The 20,012-nt window shown below is 42.4% G+C and overlaps 1 protein-coding gene across 4 annotated transcripts in view; it reads right to left on the bottom strand.

Annotated features, from left to right (window-relative positions):
• Positions 1-242: 242 nt before the first annotated feature.
• BMPR1A (bone morphogenetic protein receptor type 1A) overlaps positions 243-20,012 on the bottom strand; it is a 125,379-nt gene continuing 105,609 nt past the window's right edge. For 3 of the 4 annotated variants that reach the window (XM_073685889.1, XM_073685888.1, XM_073685890.1), the window contains 10 exons: positions 19,312-19,474; positions 18,392-18,494; positions 17,296-17,395; positions 15,723-15,825; positions 14,545-14,683; positions 14,007-14,199; positions 7,671-7,968; positions 5,602-5,777; positions 4,834-4,964; positions 243-3,876 (listed from right to left, as the gene is read on the bottom strand). In XM_073685889.1, coding sequence (XP_073541990.1) covers positions 3,751-3,876; positions 4,834-4,964; positions 5,602-5,777; positions 7,671-7,968; positions 14,007-14,199; positions 14,545-14,683; positions 15,723-15,825; positions 17,296-17,395; positions 18,392-18,494; positions 19,312-19,474 — 1,532 coding nt within the window. In that variant the 3' untranslated portion in view covers positions 243-3,750. The remainder of the gene's footprint in view (positions 3,877-4,833; positions 4,965-5,601; positions 5,778-7,670; positions 7,969-14,006; positions 14,200-14,544; positions 14,684-15,722; positions 15,826-17,295; positions 17,396-18,391; positions 18,495-19,311; positions 19,475-20,012) is intronic. The other variant, XM_073685891.1, reaches the window with a different exon arrangement.

Below are 20,012 nucleotides of genomic sequence, written 5' to 3'. Positions count from 1 at the left end.
CACAACTCCATATATATTATATATTATTTTATATATTTCACCCCTAAATTCAGATAATGGGGCACATCAGGAGGCATAGAATCAAATTATTGTGCTCATTTATACAGTGCTTTTGATGCACACAAAGGAGCTCACACTCCCGGACACAATATGATAAAGAGCTCATATTGTGTCCGGGAGTGTGAGCTTCCATGTGTGCATCAAAAGCACTGTATAAATGAGCACAATAATTTGATTCTATGCCTCCTGATGTGCCCCATTATCTGAATTTAGGGGTGAAACGCATCAAGGTGCTATATACACTGCTCAAAAAAATAAAGGGAACACTTAAACAACAGAATATAACTCCAAGTGAATCAAACTTCTGTGAAATCAAACTGTCCACTTAGGAAGCAACACTGATTGACAATCAATTTCACATGCTGTTGTGCAAATGGAATAGACAATAGATGGAAATTATTGGCAATTATCAAGACACCCTCAATAAAGGAGTGGTTCTGCAGGTGGGGACCACAGACCACATCTCAGTACCAATGCTTTCTGGCTGATGTTTTGGTCACTTTTGAATGTTGGTTGTGCTTTCACACTCATGGTAGCATGAGACGGACTCTACAACCCACAGAAGTTGCTCAGGTAGTGCAGCTCATCCAGGATGGCACATCCATGCAAGCTGCGGCAAGAAGGTTTGCAGTGTCTGTCAGCATAGTATCCAGAGGCTGCACTGCCAGAGCCCTGCAAAATGACCTCCAGCAGGCCACAAAAGTGCATGTGTCTGCACAAACTGTTAGAAACCGACTCCATGAGGGAGGTATGAGGGCCCAACGTCCACAGATGAGGGTTGTGCTCACAGCCCAACACGGTGCAGGACGCTTGGCATTTGCCACAGAACACCAGGATTGGCAAAGTCTCCACTGGCACCCTGTGCTCTTCACAGATGAAAGCAGGTTCACACTGAGCACATGTGACAGACATGACAGAGTCTAGAGACGACATGGAGAGCGATCTGCTACCTGCAACATCCTTCACCATGACCGGTTTGGCAGTGGGTCAGTAATAGTGTGGGGTGGCATTTCTTTGGAGGGTCGCGCAGCCCTCCATGTGCTCGTCAGAGGTAGCCTGACAGCCATTAGGTACAGAGATGAGATCCTCAGACCCCTTGTGAGACCATATGCTGGTGCGGTTGGCCCTGGGTTCCTCCTGATGCAGGACAATGCCAGACATCACGTGGCTGGAGTGTGTCAGCAGTTCCTGCAAGGTGAAGGCATTGAAGCTATGGACTGGCCCGCCCGTTCCCCAGGCCTGAATCCGATTGAGCACATCTGGGACATCATGTCTCGCTCCATCCACCAATGTCACGTTGCATCACAGACTGTCCAGGAGTTGGCGGATGTTTTAGTCCTGGTCTGGGAGGAGATCCCACAGGAGACCATCCGCAACCTCATCAGGAGCATGCCCAGGCGTTGTAGGGAGGTCATACAGGCAGGTGGAGGTCACACACAATACTGAGCCTCATTTTGACTTGTTTTAAGGATATTACATCAAAGTTGGATCAGCCTGTAGTGTGTTTTTCCACTTTCATTTTGGGGGTGACTCCAAATCCAGGCCTCCATTGGTTAATAAATTTGATTTCCATTGATGATTTCTGTGTGATTTTGTTGTCAGCACATTCAACTTTGTACAGAACAAAGTATTCAATGAGAATATTTCATTCATTCAGATCTAGGATGTGTTATTTGAGTGTTCCCTTTATTTTTTTGAGCAGTGTATATATGGGCATGATGAGTTGTGAATCTACAACCTAGTACTCATGCCCATATGTAATCATTAGCCTCTGAGTCAATAAGAGAGGTTGTTGTTATGGGTAGTGTATATCCAGTTTATGAATGGGAACATAATGGTTTTCCATACTGGATAATAATGCACTTATAGGTTTTTGAGATTTTATAACTATTAATAAAACCTACTTTTTAATTATCTTATATCCACCTCAGTCAGTGATTTTTTTCATTATAAGAAACTATAATCCTATGTCAGAACGCTATGCGCGTTACTGGGCCCATTCAATAACTCCAATTGGGTATTCACCTGCTGGATATAGTATTTTTTATTTCAGTCCTAAATATTTGCTTCTTTCCTTGAGTATGGATCTGTTAACACACAGTGGGGAATAGTCGTGGAGCTGCCCAAGGCAACCCATCATATTCAACATCTCATTTTTCATGAAGCCTTTGGAAATTCAAGCAAACATAGGCAACTACTCAGCTTTTCTTCTGCACTAGTGTTGATCCATCAGCTCCATTTATTTTATGCTGTTCTAGGAAAGAGCAGACACCATTACCTGGGTCCTATAAGATTGGCCAATTTTCTGACATGCTAAGACGGAACAGAATTAGAGACAAAAGATATTACATGTTGGATTCTTTAACTTTAAATATTTAGGTGCATTTCAGCATCCCAGAATAATGAAATACGTTTTGGGATACTGATATATGCAAACTAAATTTCTCAATATATAAATGAGCCGTAATATAAATTGCTGGCATGCATGTCCTGATTATCCTTTGAAAAACATTTAGATTTGAGAGTCCTCCGTGGTTGATACCTTTTAATGGCTAACTGAAAAGATGGTAATAAGTAAATTGCAAGCTTTCCAGACTACTCAGGTCTCTTCATCAGGCATAGTATTACTCAGTGGTTGATACCAGGGTATCAACCACTAAGGACTCTCAAACAGAAATATTTTTTCATCAACTGGCTAACAAGGTACAAAGATATATCTTTTCCCTGTACCAATTATCCTTAGTCTGTTTAAATATACAGTATATATATATATATATATATATATATATATATATATATATATATACATACACACTTATTTATCCACGTGTTCACAAACATTATCCAAAGCAATACTATTACACTTACACATGGCACTTCCACTGTGCAGCCTTGCCACATCAGATATTTAGTCAAAGCAGCTTCCAAAAGAAACCTCTACGTATTTGTAGACCGCTGTTTCAGAACTTTTAACACTCATCATTGAAGAGCAGGGCAGGAGAATTCGGCATAAATGCATTGAATAATTTTTGTTTCTGGCATCATTAGCTGCTCTTTTTGCCAGTCAAGAGCAAACAAAAAAAACCCTCAATATGGCACATGCAGAGCACTGAGGAACCAGGATGTTTCTTGGGGAATATTATAACAAAATGTAATACAAAATTCTGTGTAGCCAATTAAAAATACTGCGGTAAGTCATTGGCATAAATGTCACAGACTGCTCTTACATTGTTACTTTCAGCTTCATCTCAGTAGGCATTTTACATAAAAATTGAAACATGGCAAATTAATGGTGGCACAAATGAAAATCTTGCTACAGGTAAAAATTGTAAAAAGGCAACGATGACACGTTTCTTCTCCACAAGGGCGAATACGGGAAACTGAATAACCTGGTGGTAGCTGCTTTCACAGAAAGCAATATAGCTTGAACATGCAATAAAACTGGAACTTTAAGTCTGTCATAAAAGTCTTGATAAAATATAAAAACAAAAATATTCTGTTCTGATGTACACAGAGGCTCCCAATGACGGAGGCGCTCTTGGCACATTATTCTACACAGTACTGAGTTAAGTCTTTATATAGCAGCCTGCAAAATGGATCGGGGAGGCCGCTGAATCTTCAGTTGCCTCTTCTTGCACTTCGCTCCCTCGGTTTAGAGTCCCATTGCTGTGGAGCCCCAAGTTTCCACTGTCAAATCTTGACATCTTGTGATTCTACCATTTTTGCAAGTGTCTTTTTGATCCTTAGAGCTGTGAGACGGGACGCTGGATTTTGGGCCCAACACTCAGCCATTAGCTTCAATATCGCTCTCAAACACTGATGATAAAAGAAAATGAATTACAAACTTGTTAGAACAGTAAGGATCTACTTACAGTATATCATCTGTACCAGGATGGGGACTCCCTGCAAGGACCTCTGCTTAGACTTCAGCAGCTATGGTCATTAGATCGGCACAGGAGTCATCATACATCTAAGTAGACACCTCCAGAGTCGCACTAATCTCAAGAATGAGGCCTCTCTCATGCTGCTGAGAATGGAGAAAGGACTGTCTGCATGGACACCTTTTCATTTACTTCTGTACATCAGTTTCAAAAAAATCGCTAAGAATTTTTTACAATTCCCACAGGAGTAAAGAGAGACATTCTGGTCCCCAAAAGTAGAACCTGCATTTATCACAAATTTATGACATATCCTGTGTATATATGCTATGAGCGCGCAATATAGGAATAACACTTAGCAAATTTGTTGAAAATGTGGGCCTGATTCAGTAATGCATTTGAGGGTTTTTCTGTGTGTTTTTTGCTTGTTACTCTATTTGTGCCAAATGATTTCAATTTCTTTTAATCTGTTTTATATAGACACCTGTGTTTTGGACCGCGGTGAGCAGACTTCAGGGTTTTCAGCTGTTTTTTCCTGGTTTATCATTTGCAAGTTTTTGAAAAGCGGTAAAAATTGACACAAATGTTCTCCAGTCCCCTTTGGACTTTTATTTTAGGACATTTTAGGTATGGCAGGCAATTTCTGTGCATTTTTTTGCAAAAGGTGTGAATTTTTATTATAAAACGGTACAAAAAAGGATAAATACAAAAATAATGAGGATTTTTCACTTTGCACAAAATTCATGAACTTTGTGCACCATTTTGAAAAATGTGACACAAAAATAAAAGTCAGCGAATAATGAAAGAAAAAAAATCCAAAATGAGGAATTTGATCCTTAATGTTTTAAAGAAAGAAAATGTCTCTTGGAGCAAGTGAAGAAACCAAGTCACCTACCTCATCACTGTTCCACCTATTTGACACAGTGGGTCGTAAACATTTAATGCACACAACTTCTCTCATGTCCTCAAAAGATGGGTCGCTTGGCACCATATCATAATATGGCAACTGATATTCTTCAACAATACCTGAAAAAAATAGCGCAAATCAGAAATAAATGGGTGCTGTAAAAGGCACGTTGCGTTGGCTTTTTGGGACATTTCAAGCGGGCAGGCAGGGAACTGAAGGCTGACCTGCAATTCCCTAATTAATTGGGTAATCTTTCCTAAGTGAATTAAAGACGCCCTCCTATGATCTTTTTTTTTCCCTAAACCTGTGTTATATGTATGGTATGTAGTGTGTATATACTCACTTACCACTGTCTTTTCTAGCATGCAGCACCATTCTGCTCCTCTTCTGTGACGTCGCCGTTCATCAGTCTCCTCGGATCAAACTATGCGTAAGCCGGAAGTCTCTTTTACAATGCAAGCCCATGAAGCCCTGTTCTGAGCCGTGTCCTAATGCTCCATAGGCTTATATTGTAAAAGAGACTTCTGGCTCACACACAGCGCATAAAGTGATCCGGAGAGTCTGAAGAGCGGTGATGTCACTGAGAAGAGGAGCAGAACAGCCTGGACAGCAGAGAAGGTGATGTTAGGCGAGTATATTAACACACTCACACTACACTACACTACATACAGAGGTCTAAGTTGAAAAAAAGTTCATGGGAGGGCTTATAAGAAGTGGTTTATACCACTTTCAACAGTAGTTTATAAGACGACTTACCACCAGTGATGCAGCGACGAGTCATTTCCCAAATGATTAAGCTAAAGCTGTAGATGTCAGCCATAATATAAGCTTGGAAATGGTTTTTATTCAAACTTTCATCCAGGACCTCAGGTGCCATGTACCGTTTTGTGCCAACACGAGTATTCAGGGGAATATCAACTTCATGTGTGTCACTGAAAGAAAAAGAGCACAAGCATAAATTATTTCTTAAGATTGCAGTTTTTATCCAAGAAGAAGGAAGAGTATAAGTCCCTCTTTTCTCCTTTTCGGTCTCTCCGCTTTTCAGAAATCATTTTTTTTATTTTCTCACTGACTTGAGGCTTTTTTATTTTTTAAGCGTTATTTTGGGGTACCCAACAAGAGTGCAGAGCTTGTTCGGAAATGGCAGCAGGCAGGTGTCAGTGCAGCTGCATGCACAATAAGGATAAAGCTTTTGGAGGCTGCCTGGTGTCAACAAGGGGAGCAAAAAAGTCACTTCTCTCCAAAAAAAAAACAAGTACAGACTGATATTCTGCACAGAGTACACAGACTGGACTGCAAAGGACTGGGGTAAAGGTATTTCCTCTGAGGAAGCCCCTTTCAAACTGTTTGGGACATCTGGAAAAATGATTGTCTGGAAAAAAAAAGATGAGGAATGCCATGAGTCCTGTATCTGCCAACAGTAAAGCATCCTGAGACTATACAGGTGTTGGGGGCTTTTCATCCATGGAGGGGGCTTACTCACAAATTTGCCTAAGAACATTGCTGTGAATAAAGACCCCGTCACACACAACGAGATCGCTAGCGAGATCGTTGATACGTCACGGTTTTTGTGATGCAATAGCGATCTTGCTAGCGATCTCGTTATGTCTGACAGGTAGCAACGATCAGGCCCCTGCTGTGAGATCTCTGATCGTTACAAAGCTTCCTGGACCATTCCTGGGTCGTTGCGCTCCCGCTGGGCAGTGTGCATCGCTGTATTTGACACCTTATCAATGACCTCGTTAGCGATTCAGAACTGAGACACATAGGCGTGCATAAATTGGACTTTTCCGCGCCCCTCGTCCCCGATTGGTGGTCGCTACAGCGTTCTCATTTTCCACCATGCATAAAGAAGGCAACAGAATAGCGATTCCATCCTTTGTTTCTGACCTCGTGCTGGATTGCAGATCCTAACAGAATTCTCCGGGCTGTTGATATCCGTTCATTCGACTGAGTCCTGATTTTGCATAATTTTATGCACGCCTTTGTGACACAGTACAGTCCCTATCAAGGTGTGGATCATTGAAATAGCTGCTGTGTGAAAGCGTCCCAACGACCGCCGAGATCGTTAGTTAGATCGCTGGGGCGGCGGAAATCGTTGGGAAGTTCTGCATGTTTGACAGCTCCCCAGCGATCACGAAACGACTCTCCAGCGATCCCAAAACCGTATCGATCTCGCTAGTGATCTCGTTATGTGTGACGGGACCTTAAAGGATGGGATCTAAACATCCTCCAAAAATAACTTCATTTAAATGATCAAGTAACAATGAACAATATTTTTTTGCACATGATTCAGACCATGTCACAAAGCAAAACTGATAATTAAAGTGGCTTAGTGAAAAAAAAAAACATTGAAATCTTGGATCCATGGCTAGTAATCTCTTCAGATCTTAATCCCATTGAGAACCTGTGGTCAATCCTCAAAAAGTGGGAGACAGAAAAACTGAGATTGTGATCAGCTCCAAGCACTGATTAGAATGGTCATGGGCCAGATGCGGATATTCAGCTTGCCAGGGGAGGGGAGGGGGGGATAAGGGTCATCACTATAAATATTAAGTCTTTACATAAACTTGATGTATTTGTTAATGAAAGTGTAAAAACTTATGAAATGCTGATAATTGTACAGTAACCATAGAAAACTTCCGACTTAAAAGATCTAAAAACATTGAAACGGCAAAGTGTGTGAAAACCAAAATATGTCTCAGTCTCAAAACATTTGGCCAAGACTGTACAGTGAGCTGATGACGTACCCCCATTAAGACCCTCTTATCTCTATACTAGTTATGTCATGATACGGTTTATACATTGCGGCATTTGTCACTTACCTGTTAAATTTGACTGCCAGTCCCAGGTCAGCAATGCAACAAGTCCAGTTTTCCTTGATCAGGATGTTTTTGCTTTTTAGATCCCGGTGTGCGATGGCCGGCTTTCCTTGGGTACCATAAATCTCAGTATGCAGATGGCAGAGGCCGCAGGCAGCGGAATAAGCTAGTTTAAGAAGAGATCTTGTATCCAGGGTGGCACACTTAAGAAAATCATATAAAGACCCATTTTCGTGATATTCTGTTATCAGATACATTTGCGTCCATGACCCAGTCCCTTTAATATCAGCAGCTATGAAACCTGAGGGGGAAAAAAACGCCATTCACTATGAAACCCGAGGGAAAATAACCCACCAAAGAATGCCTTTACTACCACATATCAGCACATTTGTTTGTCTTGGGTAAAAACAGCATTGTATTTGAGCAGATCTGCTTTAACTATTGGCAAAAACGCATTTTGGCTGAAAGAGCCATTATCGTCTTCCTACATCAGATCCATGTGTATAAAGTAAACTGAAAAGATGAGCCCACGACATACTTGAAATTTATTTTTTTTACAGTTTCTCAGTACATTGAATGGAGTCATACAAAACTACAACTCGTCCAGCAATAAACAAGGCCTAATGCAGACATGTTAGCGGAACATAAAATAAAGTTATGGCCCTTGGAAGAAGAAAAAAAGCAAAGTGCAAAAAAAAAAAAAAAAAAATAACACCATGAAGGGGTTAAAGAATACAGTGACTGAAACACAGCTGTCAGTCACTAGTGATGGGGCAGGGATCCTCGACCCATATGAACACAATAAATTCCTACTCCAGTCCACTGCATCTGTTATAATCTGCATCATGAACACTACCCACTTGCTGCACACATGACTCGGAGGCAACTGTAAGGTGGACTCTGCTCCTACACGCACTCGTCCACTTACCTACCGCAATAGGCTGATCATCAGCTGCACGCCCCACAGCCAGGTCACACAGCCACACCACACTTGTTGCTTCCACTTCTCACAGCTTTGAAAGGCCAGTGAGACCCTAGAATACACGCCAAGCACCCAACTTTCCCAATCACCTTATAGATACTCTTCTTGCATCCACAGGGAAACACAAACAGGTCATACTTTCCCTCTTCAGGGTTGTGGGTACATTAAGGGGAACAAGGAACAAATTTGGTATATTTTAAATTTAATTTGCAATAAAAAGGCTAATAAGAATTACAAAAAGATCAAATAATTAAAAGACATGTTGATATTAGATTATTACAGACATATTGGCAAATATGGGCTAGAGATGACTTGTCTGCTTGACAGGTAATGCTCTTCACTCTTGATGGAGCAACTATTTGCTAACACAGTTTGCTCTTCCAGAAACGGTCAGCTAATTCATCTATACATAGAGAAGGCTGCTTTAGTGCTTTACATTTATCTGATCCATAACAACCCTCTATTAGTCAAAGAGCATTAACATTTTTGCGCCATTTCCCCATCATATTCCATCCTACATAGACTTTTGGGAGTAACTGCCTGTGCTGCACTTTTCACTTCAATGGAATATCTTGCACGACTGTTCTTTAATTTAAAAAAAAAAAAAAATATGATATATATCTAAAATAGACATCTCTCTCTATCTAGCTATACACACAAAGGTGCTTCTCACAAAATTAGAATATCAAAAAGTTAATTTATTTCAGTTCTTCAATACAAAAAAAGTGAAACTCCTAGAGTCATTACAGAGTGATCTATTTCAAGTGTTTATTTCTGTTAATGTTGATGATTATGGTTTTCAGCCAATGAAAACACAAAAGTCATTATCTCAGTAAATTAGAATACTTTATAACAACAGCTTGAAAAATGTTTTTAAAATCCGAAATGTTGGCCTACTGAAATGTATGTTCAGTAAATGCACTCAATACTTGGTCGGGGCTCCTTTTGCAGCAATTACTGCATCAATGTGGCATGGCATGGAGGCAATCAGCCTGTTGCAGTGCTGAGGTGTTATGGAAGCCCAGGTTGCTTTGATAGCTGCCTTCAGCTCGTCTGCATTGTTGGGTCTGGTGTCTCTCATCTTCCTCTTGATAATACCCCATAGAGAGGGGTTAAGGTCAGGTGAGTTTCAAGCACAGTGATACTGTTATTTTTAAACCAGGTATTGGTACTTTTGGCAGTGTGGACAGGTGCCAAGTCCTGCTGGAGAATGAAATTTCCATCTCCATCTCTGCTTGTCGGCAGAGGGAAGCATGAAGTGCTCTAAAATTTCCTGGTAGATGGCTGCGCTGACATTGGTCTTGATAAAACACAGTGGACCTACACCAGCAGATGACATGGCTCCCCAAACCATCACTGATTGTGGAGACTTCACACTAGACCTCAAGCAGCTTGGATTGTGGCCTCTCCACTCTTCCTCCAGACTCAGGGACCTTGATTTCCAAATGAAAATTAGAACTCTGGGACCTTGTGGAGTGTGTCAATGACTGCCTTCTGGACATCTGTCAAGTCAGCAGTCTTCCCAATGATTGTGGAGCCTACTGAAACAGACTAAGGGACCTTGTGGAGCGTGTCAATGACTGCCTTCTGGACATCTGTCAAGTCAGCAGTCTTCCCAATGATTGTGGAGCCTACTGAAACAGACTAAGGGACCTTTTTAAATGCTTAGGAAGCCTTTGTAGCTGTTTTTGGTTAATTATTCCAATTTACTGAGATAATGACTTTTGTGTTTTCACTGGCTGTAAGCCATAATCAACAACATTAACAGAAATAAACACTTGAAATAGACCATTCTGTTTGTAATAACTCTATACATGAGTTTAACTTTTTGTATTGAAGAACTGAAATAAGTTAACTTTTTGATGATATTCTAACTTAGTGAGATGCATACATACACACATTGCTCTAAAAAATAAAGGAAACACTCAAATAACGCATCCTAGAACGGAATGAATGAAATATTCTCATTGAATACCTTGTTCTGTACAAAGTTGAATCTGCTGACAACATAATCACACAAAAATCATCAATGGAAATCAAATTTATTAACCAATAGAGGCCTGGATTTGGAGTCACCCCCAAAATGAAAGTGGAAAAACACACTACAGGCTGATCCAACTTTGATGTAATGTCCTTAAAACAAGTCAAAATGAGGCTCAGTATTGTGTGTGGCCTCCACGTGCCTGTATGACCTCCCTACAACGCCTGGGCATGCTCCTGATGAGGTTGCAGATGGTCTCCTGTGGGATCTCCTCCCAGACCTGGACTAAAGCATCCGCCAACTCCTGGACAGTCTGTGGTGCAACGTGACGTTGGTGGATGGAGCGAGACATGATGTCCCAGATGTGCTCAACCGGATTCTGGTCTGGGGATCGGGTGGGCAAGTCCATAGCTTTAATGCCTTCATCTTGCAGGAACTGCTGACACACTCCAGCCACATGAGGTCTGGCATAGTCCTGCATTAGGAGGAACCCAGGGCCAACCGCACCAGCATATGGTCTCACAAGAGATCTGAGGATCTCATCTCGGTACCTAATGGCAGTCAGGCTACCTCTGGCGAGCACGTGGAGGGCTGTGCGGCCCTCCAAAGAAATGCCACCCCACACCATTACTGACCCACTGCCAAACCGGTCATGCTGAAGGATGTTGTAGGCAGCAGATCGCTCTCCACGGCGTCTCCAGACTCTGTCACGTCTGTCACATGTGCTCAGTGTGAACCTGCTTTCATCTGTGAAGAGCACAGGGCGCCAGTGGCGACTTTGCCAATCCTGGTGTTCAGTGGCAAATGTCAAGCATCCTGCACGATGTTGGGTTGTGAGCACAACCCCCATCTGTGGACGTCGGGCCCTCATACCACCCTCATGGAGTCGGTTTCTAACCGTTTGTGCAGACACATGCACATTTGTGGCCTGCTGGAGGTCATTTTGCAGGGCTCTGCCAGTGCTCCTCCTGTTACTCATTGCACAAAGACAGAGGTAGCTGTCCAGCTGCTGGGTTGTTGCCTTCCTACGGCCCCCTCCACGTCTCCTGGTGTACTGGCCTGTCTCCTGGTAGCGCCTCCAGCCTCTGGACACTATGCTGACAGACACAGCAAACCTTCTTGCCACAGCTCGCATTGATGTGCCATCCTGGATGAGCTGCACTACCTGAGCAACTTCTGTGGGTTGTAGAGTCCGTCTCATGCTACCACGAGTGTGAAAGCACAACCAACATTCAAAAGTGACCAAAACATCAGCCAGAAAGCATTGGTACTGAGATGTGGTCTGTGGTCCCCACCTGCAGAACCACTCCTTTATTGAGTGGGTCTTGATAATTGCCAATAATTTCCATCTATTGTCTATTCCATTTGCACAACAGCATGTGAAATTGATTGTCAATCAGTGTTGCTTCCTAAGTGGACGGTTTGATTTCACAGAAGTTTGATTTACTTGGAGTTATATTCTGTTTAAGTGTTCCCTTTATTTTTTTGAGCACACATGCATATATACATATATAGACAGTGGGGGAAAAAAAAGTATTTAGTCAGCCACCATTTGCGCAAGTTCTCCCACTTAAAAAGATGAGAGAGGCCTGTAATTGACATCATAGTTAGACCTCAACTATGAGAGACAAAATGAGAAAACAAATCCTGAAAATCACAGTCTAATTTGGAAAGAATTTTTTTTCAAATTTTGGTGGAAAATAAGTACGGTATTTGGTTAATGACAAAAGTTCATCTCAATACTTTGTTATATATCGTTTGTTGGCAATGACAGAGGTCAAACGTTTTCTGTAAGTCTCCACAAGGTTGGCACACACTGTTGCTGGTATGTTGGTCCATTCCTCCATGCAGATCTCCTCTAGAGCAGTGATGTTTTGGGGTTGTCACTGGGCAACACGGACTTTCAACTCCCTCCAAAGGTTTTCTATATAGTGTTTAGATCTGGAGACTGGCTAGGCCACTCCAGGACCTTGATGCTTCTTACGAAGCCACTCCTTCGTTGCCCTGGCGGTTTGCTTGGGATCATTGTCATGCTGAAAGACCCAGCCAAGTTTCATCTTCAATGTCCTTGCTGATGGAAGGAGGTTTGCACTCAAAATCTCACAATACATGGCCCCATTCATTCGTTCATGTACACTGATCAGTCGTCCTAGTCCCTTGGCAGAGAAACATCCCCAAAGCATGATGTTGCCACCCCCATGCTTCACAGCAGGCATGGTGTTCTTTGGATGCAACTCCGCATTCTTTCTCCTCCAAACACTACGAGTTGTGTTTCTACCAAACAGTTCTACTTTGGTTTCATCTGACCATATGACATTCTCCCAATACTCTTCTGGATCATCCAAATGCTCTCTAGCAAACGTCAGACAGGCCCGGACATGTAATGGCTTAAGCAGGGGGAGCATGTCTGGCACTGCAGGATCTGAGTCCCTGGCGGCATGTCTGGCACTGCAGGATCTGAGTCCCTGGCGGTGTAGTGTGTTACTGATCGTAGCCTGTGTAACGTTGGTCCCAGCTCTCTGCAGGTCATTCACTAGGTCCCCCTTGTGGTTCTGGGATTTTTGCTCATCGTTATTGAGATCATTTTGAACCCACGGGGTGAGATCTTGTGTGGAGCCCCAGATCAAGGGAGATTATCAGTGGTCTTGTATGTCTTCCATTTTCTAATTATTGCTCCTACAGTTGATTTCTTCACACCAAGCTACTGGCCTATTGCAGATTCAGTCTTCCCAGCCACACATACATACAAACACTTGCTGCACCCTCTTCAAACAACTGATGGAAGGGATGCCAATAATCAAACTATAACAAATTTAGAATTGATGGCTTACCCTTAGGACAGGTCATCAACATTAGAAGGCTGGATGACCCCTGGATGTCACAACATAACATCATTGGCCCACTGCTATTCAGGTAGCTCAAATCCTAGCCATGACATTACAGAGCATAGTACCATAGTTTTTAAGGTTGAAGGTAGACATAAGTCTATCAAGTTCAACCAATACCATAACATATTGACTCAGAAGAAGGCAAAAACTGAATGAAGAACTCCTTCTCGTCTCCACATACAGCAATCAGACTATGATTTCAGCACGTCCTGCTCAAATCTCCAACTGCAGTGCTCTAGACTGCAAAGTATTATAGCAGTAGGTAAGCTAGTGGGGGTAGGCAGCAGACCAGCTTAGGGCTTTATTGCTCTAACAATCATTTTCTATTTGGGAGACAACCACCTAATAAAAGCTGATTGATATAAGGCAGCCTGGGGTCCCCATTTTCCCCAAAGATCACGTAGTTTGCTGGTCACACATTTCTGCAAACCTTCTTGCACCACCAAATAGATTCCAATGTGTCTTAAAATTGCTGGCATTTTACTTACCCAATATATTCTCGTGCCGCATCAACACAGTTTGGTAGATTTCAGTCTCTCTGAACCAGCTGGCTTCCTCCGCAGTGAAGAATACTTTCACGGCCACTTTTTCTCCTCTCCACTTTCCCATCCAAACCTCTCCGTATCGCCCCTTTCCTATCTGTCTCACCATCTGGATTTGCTTTGCAATTGTTCTCTGGACCTGTAGGGCCAAATGAGACGTTATTTGGTATCTTTCTACTAAACTGTGGGTTTATTTAGAAGCTGGCTATACAATCCACGACTGAAAAGAGGACACGAATGTGCATTAATCTGGCCTCACACATCTACCCTAGAGGTGATGCTTCATTGGGAGCATAACCCTGCGATATGGCTCTGATACTGCAGCACTTGGAAGGACTTCAGCTCTGTAGGCCTAAAACAGATGACTACTGTGTCAGTAATAGTACTATTGTCAGTAGCTGGTCGGTGTCGCTATAGAAAGTGCTTCACAACTTTACTTTTGTTCCATGTCTGAAGAAGTAAGTAAAGAGACATTCTGACTTACCAAGAGGGGAAGCCCAGATCCACTGCCTGAACTTTGGGACAGGTCAATGAGAGCCTTTAATGACTCTCCAGTGGGTATAAACGCCTCGTCTTGTTCCAGATCTCTATTGTACAGCATTCTCTGGGTTGCCAGTTTGTGCCTGCAAGAAGGAAAAGTCCTAATGTAAAATCACAGTAGTTCCAAGAGCGGGTCGAAACATTTGTAGAGTGTTTGAGACTGAGGCTATGTGCCCACGATGCAAAAATGCTCCGGATTTTTTCCTGAGCATTTCTGCATCTCCCTGGCAGAAAAAATGCATGCGGATTGTACATGCGGATTGTACATGCGGATTGTACATGTGGATTGTACATGCGGTTTCCTGCCAGGGACATGCGGATGTGAAGCGTTCTTCACGTGCATTTCCGCATGCGGGTTGACAAGCGCTTTCCAAGAGATTTTAGCATCACTTGGAAAGTGCTTGACAACTTGGTCACACTATATAAATCCATGCAAACGGCGTGTATTTATATAGTGTGACCCCAAAGAATGTCAAAAAATAAAAAAATAATGTATACTTACCTTCCGATGGCCCCCGGAGTCTTGCTTCGTTCCGTCCTGGCTTGCTGGCAGCTCGCGGTACACTGAAGGACCTGCCGTCACATGACTAAATGATGTCAGCGCAGGTCCTTCAGTCCACCACGATCTGCCGGCAAGCGGAGACAAGGAGACCGGGGGCCATCAGAAGGTAAATATAATATTTATTTTTTATTTTATTATTTTTTTTTACAGGTTCTATGGTACCCGGGTTCGGAGGAGAGTCTCCTTTCCTCCAGACCCGGGTACCATCCGCACATTGAAACGCTTGGATTTCTCATCTACATATACAGTGATGTGGAATCCAAGCATTCAAATGCAAGTCAATGGCTGCGAAAATGCAGGACTTCCGCAAAATAATTGGTAGTGCTGTGTATTTTTCCGCAATAATAATCCGCATGTGCTATGCACATGCTGCGATAATTTCCGCTGCGGGTTATCATTGGGGAACATGGCAGGCCTTCTACCATGCGTTTTTAAGCGTTTCTGCAGCTGCGGAAACGCTTAAAAAACGCATCGTGGGCACACAGCCTTAAAACGTAATAGAGAAGAAATGTGAATAAAATGCAGTAATTGAATAAAAATGCTTATAGAAATTAACTTACTTGTACAAGCAGGTGATGAAGATGAAGACCGCCATGATTAATAAGCAGACCACAATGGATATAATCAGGGCTATGACGTGGACACTTCTGCCAAATATACCTACTGAAAAGGATTACGGTGTTAATCAGGACTGCATAGAACAAGGCAGGTAAGTTTGGAGTTACTTTTTGCTGTTCATTCCAACATTATCACTACAAATATATTTCTCCTTGTACATTTTAGTAAATAAGGTGAATAGCCTAGGTGTGGGGGGGGAGATCACAGCGATTCTGCTGCTCAAGAGAAAGCCATCGAAAAATCAGAATATGGAGACAGTTTGTGATTGAAGTCTTCTAACATTAGAACCTACTGCACAAGCTAGAATAGCTCTAAACCAAACTTTAACCCCAACTCAACACTTCTGAACTGGGTATTTCATTTTTATTTTTTTTAATTCTGTGTCATTTCAGGTAATGAAAGGAACATTGCATGTGAATTTGGGAATCAAAAAAGAAACCACGGCATGCAGGCTAAATATCAAGTCAGAGAGGAACAGTAGAATGAAAGCAAAACAGAGACTGGATTGGGGTTAAGATGAACGGATAGGAGGCCTGCATCATGTGGAATAGTGTTCAGTAGCAATGTAAATGAATTAATATGAAGGGCTAATATTAGGAATATGAAGAATTGGCTGTCGGGGACAGTAATCACAGTCAATAAGATGGGATGGCAGTGTACTAGCAGACAGAAGTGCATTAGTGTTCTGCACGTTTTCCCAAGGTTTTTAGATACAAGTTACAGGTCACATTTTGTTTTTCAGGTGAGCTAGCTACATTTAAAGGGAACCTGTCAGGCAATTTATGCTGCCAAAACAGGCAGCACGAATCAGAGGCTGGCAGCACAATGGCAACCAGGTACGTTCTACTCTACAATGCTCAGTGTTTCAGAGGAAACACTTCAAAGAACTGTCTGAGGATCAGACTAGACTAGTCCATCGCTGTCCCCGGCTGGCTCATCCCAATTGACATGTCTCTTGCTAAGAACACACATGGCAGAGATCTGTTAATCACCTGGAGTAGTGCCTGGAAAAGCCGGCTGGGGGGCAGCGCCAGGACTAGTCTAATCTCTACTTATGGCCATAGCCAGATCTACAAAATATATTTTCTCTGAAACATTGGAGAATTTCAGAGTAAAACTTACCTAGCTGAAATTGTGCAGACACAGGGCACTATGAATCAAGTGACAGGTTCCCATCAACTCACTGACCCATTCCAGTAATGATGGAAGGTCACAACCTCCCCAGTCTCTAGCTATGACTGATTTTGTTGCATTGAAAGAGTGTTGTCAAGTTTAAAAGTTATTCCCTAACCAAAGGAGAGAGATCTAGATTAAGTAGAGTCAGTCTCGGTGAGGGCAGTCTTTTTTCCCCAAATCAGTGAAACTATTTTTTGGAAACTCCCTAATTTCAGGAGATACCAAGCATCCTCAATGAAATCGCATTAGATGACTATGAAACACAAGGAGTTTGGACATACACACATATATACACAGACATGTAGACACATACAGCTATATATTATGGATATCAATTACCTGGTGTCCCATCTGGAGGCAAAGTGGGTTGCAAATCTTTATTGCAAAAATCAGTTCGACAGCACTCGATTGTCCTTCGTAACTGGGCTTTGGGAGAATCCTATATAATTTGAAAAAGAAAAAGGATCAATGGCCTTACACAAACCGTGCATGTGACAAATATTTGATGACACATTCACTTGCAGGCTTTAAAGAGGTTTTCCAGAATTACAAAAGCAAGAGAATGGGAGATAACTGATGTGCTCAGCAACGGCCACGAACCAATGTCCGGTGTATCAGCTCCGTACAGTGCTTACATCCAGCCACTGTCAGAGCAGATAATCGATTGTAGGGGTGTCAGGCGTGAGATAGGCCATCCATATGAACGTGATCCTGGAGAGATAGGCCATCCATATGAACGTGATCCTGGAGAGATAGGCCATCCATATGAACGTGATCCTGGAGATAGGCCATCCATATGAACGTGATCCTGGAGATAGGCCATCCTCATGAACGTGATCCTGGAGATAGGCCATCCATATGAACGTGATCCTGGAGATAGGCCATCCATATGAACGTGATCCTGGAGATAGGCCATCCATATGAACGTGATCCTGGAGATAGGCCATCCATATGAACGTGATCCTGGAGATAGGCCATCCATATGAACGTGATCCTGGAGATAGGCCATCCATATGAACGTGATCCTGGAGATAGGCCATCCATATGAACGTGATCCTGGAGATAGGCCATCCATATGAACGTGATCCTGGAGATAGGCCATCCATATGAACGTGATCCTGGAGATAGGCCATCCACATGACCGTGATCCTGGAGATAGGCCATCCATATGAACGTGATCCTGGAGATAGGCCATCCATATGAACGTGATCCTGGAGATAGGCCATCCATATGAACGTGATCCTGGAGATAGGCCATCCATATGAACGTGATCCTGGAGATAGGCCATCCATATGAACGTGATCCTGGAGATAGGCCATCCATATGAACGTGATCCTGGAGATAGGCCATCCATATGAACGTTACAAACAGCCTCTTTAATGGTTCTTACATTTGATATGTGCAGTATCTAAAGAAAAATTGTCAAAAATGTTACCTTGCATTGGAAATCTGAACCTTCCAGCTTCATGCATCCAGAGGTTAATGTAATTTCTCCGTGCTCATCTTCTTCAATTATAGCAAAGCAATGTCCATTTGTACTACAAAACATGAATAAAAACTCCCATCAGATATTGCTAAATTGTAACAGGAATAAAACATGAAAAATAAGTGTCTTGGCAGACTGCCTTGTTCTTATAATACGAAGAAAATTAAAAAGTGAAATATGGAATATTCATGTGCTTGCTAAATGCGGTATGCTATAAAGCTAGGAAATATATTGCAGTCACCCTGTACTGTAGTTATTTTCCCAGGCGTCTGTCGTTCCATCAAAACTAGACTTGTTCTTTGCTCTTGAGACATGGTAATGGGATATGAGGACTTGCACACTACAATTGTGACTTTCCCCTAACCCTAGTGCAGGCTGGCCTCGACAATCGGGCATATAATCATTTGTATCGCTGTTACGGCTCTTTGTATGCCTAATTAAAAATTAACATTCTGAATTGTCTTACAAATCACATGTACACACTTTGTATGTTGTTGTATATTCTTTAAGCTGTGAGTCAATAAAATAAAGTTAAAAAAAAAAAATCAAAGTTGAAAAAAGTGCAAACCCAGCAGGGAACACTAGATGGCAGCATATGCCTAATTATCACAGTCACAGTACAGAAGAATTCAGAGTATTCAGATCTGACTTCAGAGCTTAGTAATAAATTGTCTATTTCAGACATCACAGGCTAAACTTGTACCATGTACAATCTTTAAGTTCTGCTGACACAGACATCTTAACTGATACAGATGGTACATGAACTGTGAGTGATTTTATAATTAGTGCTGGGAGGAAAATAGGCTCATCTCTATTGCTCAATAGAAACAAGACGCCCCTCATGGAGAATGGAAAAAGTGTCCACTTACATGCAGGTATTATTTGTAGCATCCTCTGGGCAATAACCATAACAGTAGCAGTTTAGGAAGGGTAATGTGTCCTCGGGAGCCACGGTTACCCCGTTTTCTTGTTTCTTAGGGTCAGAGTTTGATTTCATTGCAGGTCTTTGTGGCAAGAGGTCAGAGTGTTGACCTGTAACACAAGGCATGGAAAGATCTGTTACACAATAAATGATCGGCAATGTGCAGACAAATACTTCAGTATTGGGCATTGGGAGGCTCTGCCATACTGGTCCACAGGTGGCTGCTGCAAGCCTCCAAATGGTTTCTTTTGGGGAAAAATTCACTTTGAAAAAATGATGCTCAGGTTTTTGTTTTCTGGCCGAGCTGCATTACCAGACACCGCCTGAGACAAAAGTGGTGCAGTTTCAGAAGGGAGGTCGGGGAAGGGGGGAGGGAGCCTTTTTATCCAATCCTTAACAGCCCCCTCAATTTTGGCTTCATCATTTTTATGGCCAAGCCTAAAATAAAATCACAGAGCCAGACTTGGAGCCTATTCCTAGCTTCTGACAGCGGATCATATGGGGCTCAATCATCCAGCGGTTTATGACAGCTTTCTGCTGCACTCAGCCTAAAACCAGGAGTGGCGTTTACAGAGAAAAATGTAAAGATTGCCACCAGCTCCATGTTTTGGAGACAGTCCTGGTTTAGGCATAACTGATGAAATACTG

The sequence above is a fragment of the Phyllobates terribilis genome, unplaced genomic scaffold (genome assembly GCF_046119375.1).
Source record: "Phyllobates terribilis strain yellow unplaced genomic scaffold, ASM4611937v1 Scaffold_5__5_contigs__length_657084704, whole genome shotgun sequence".
Lineage (NCBI taxonomy): Eukaryota > Metazoa > Chordata > Amphibia > Anura > Dendrobatidae > Phyllobates > Phyllobates terribilis.
This window is presented reverse-complemented; position numbering and strand designations above follow the sequence as displayed.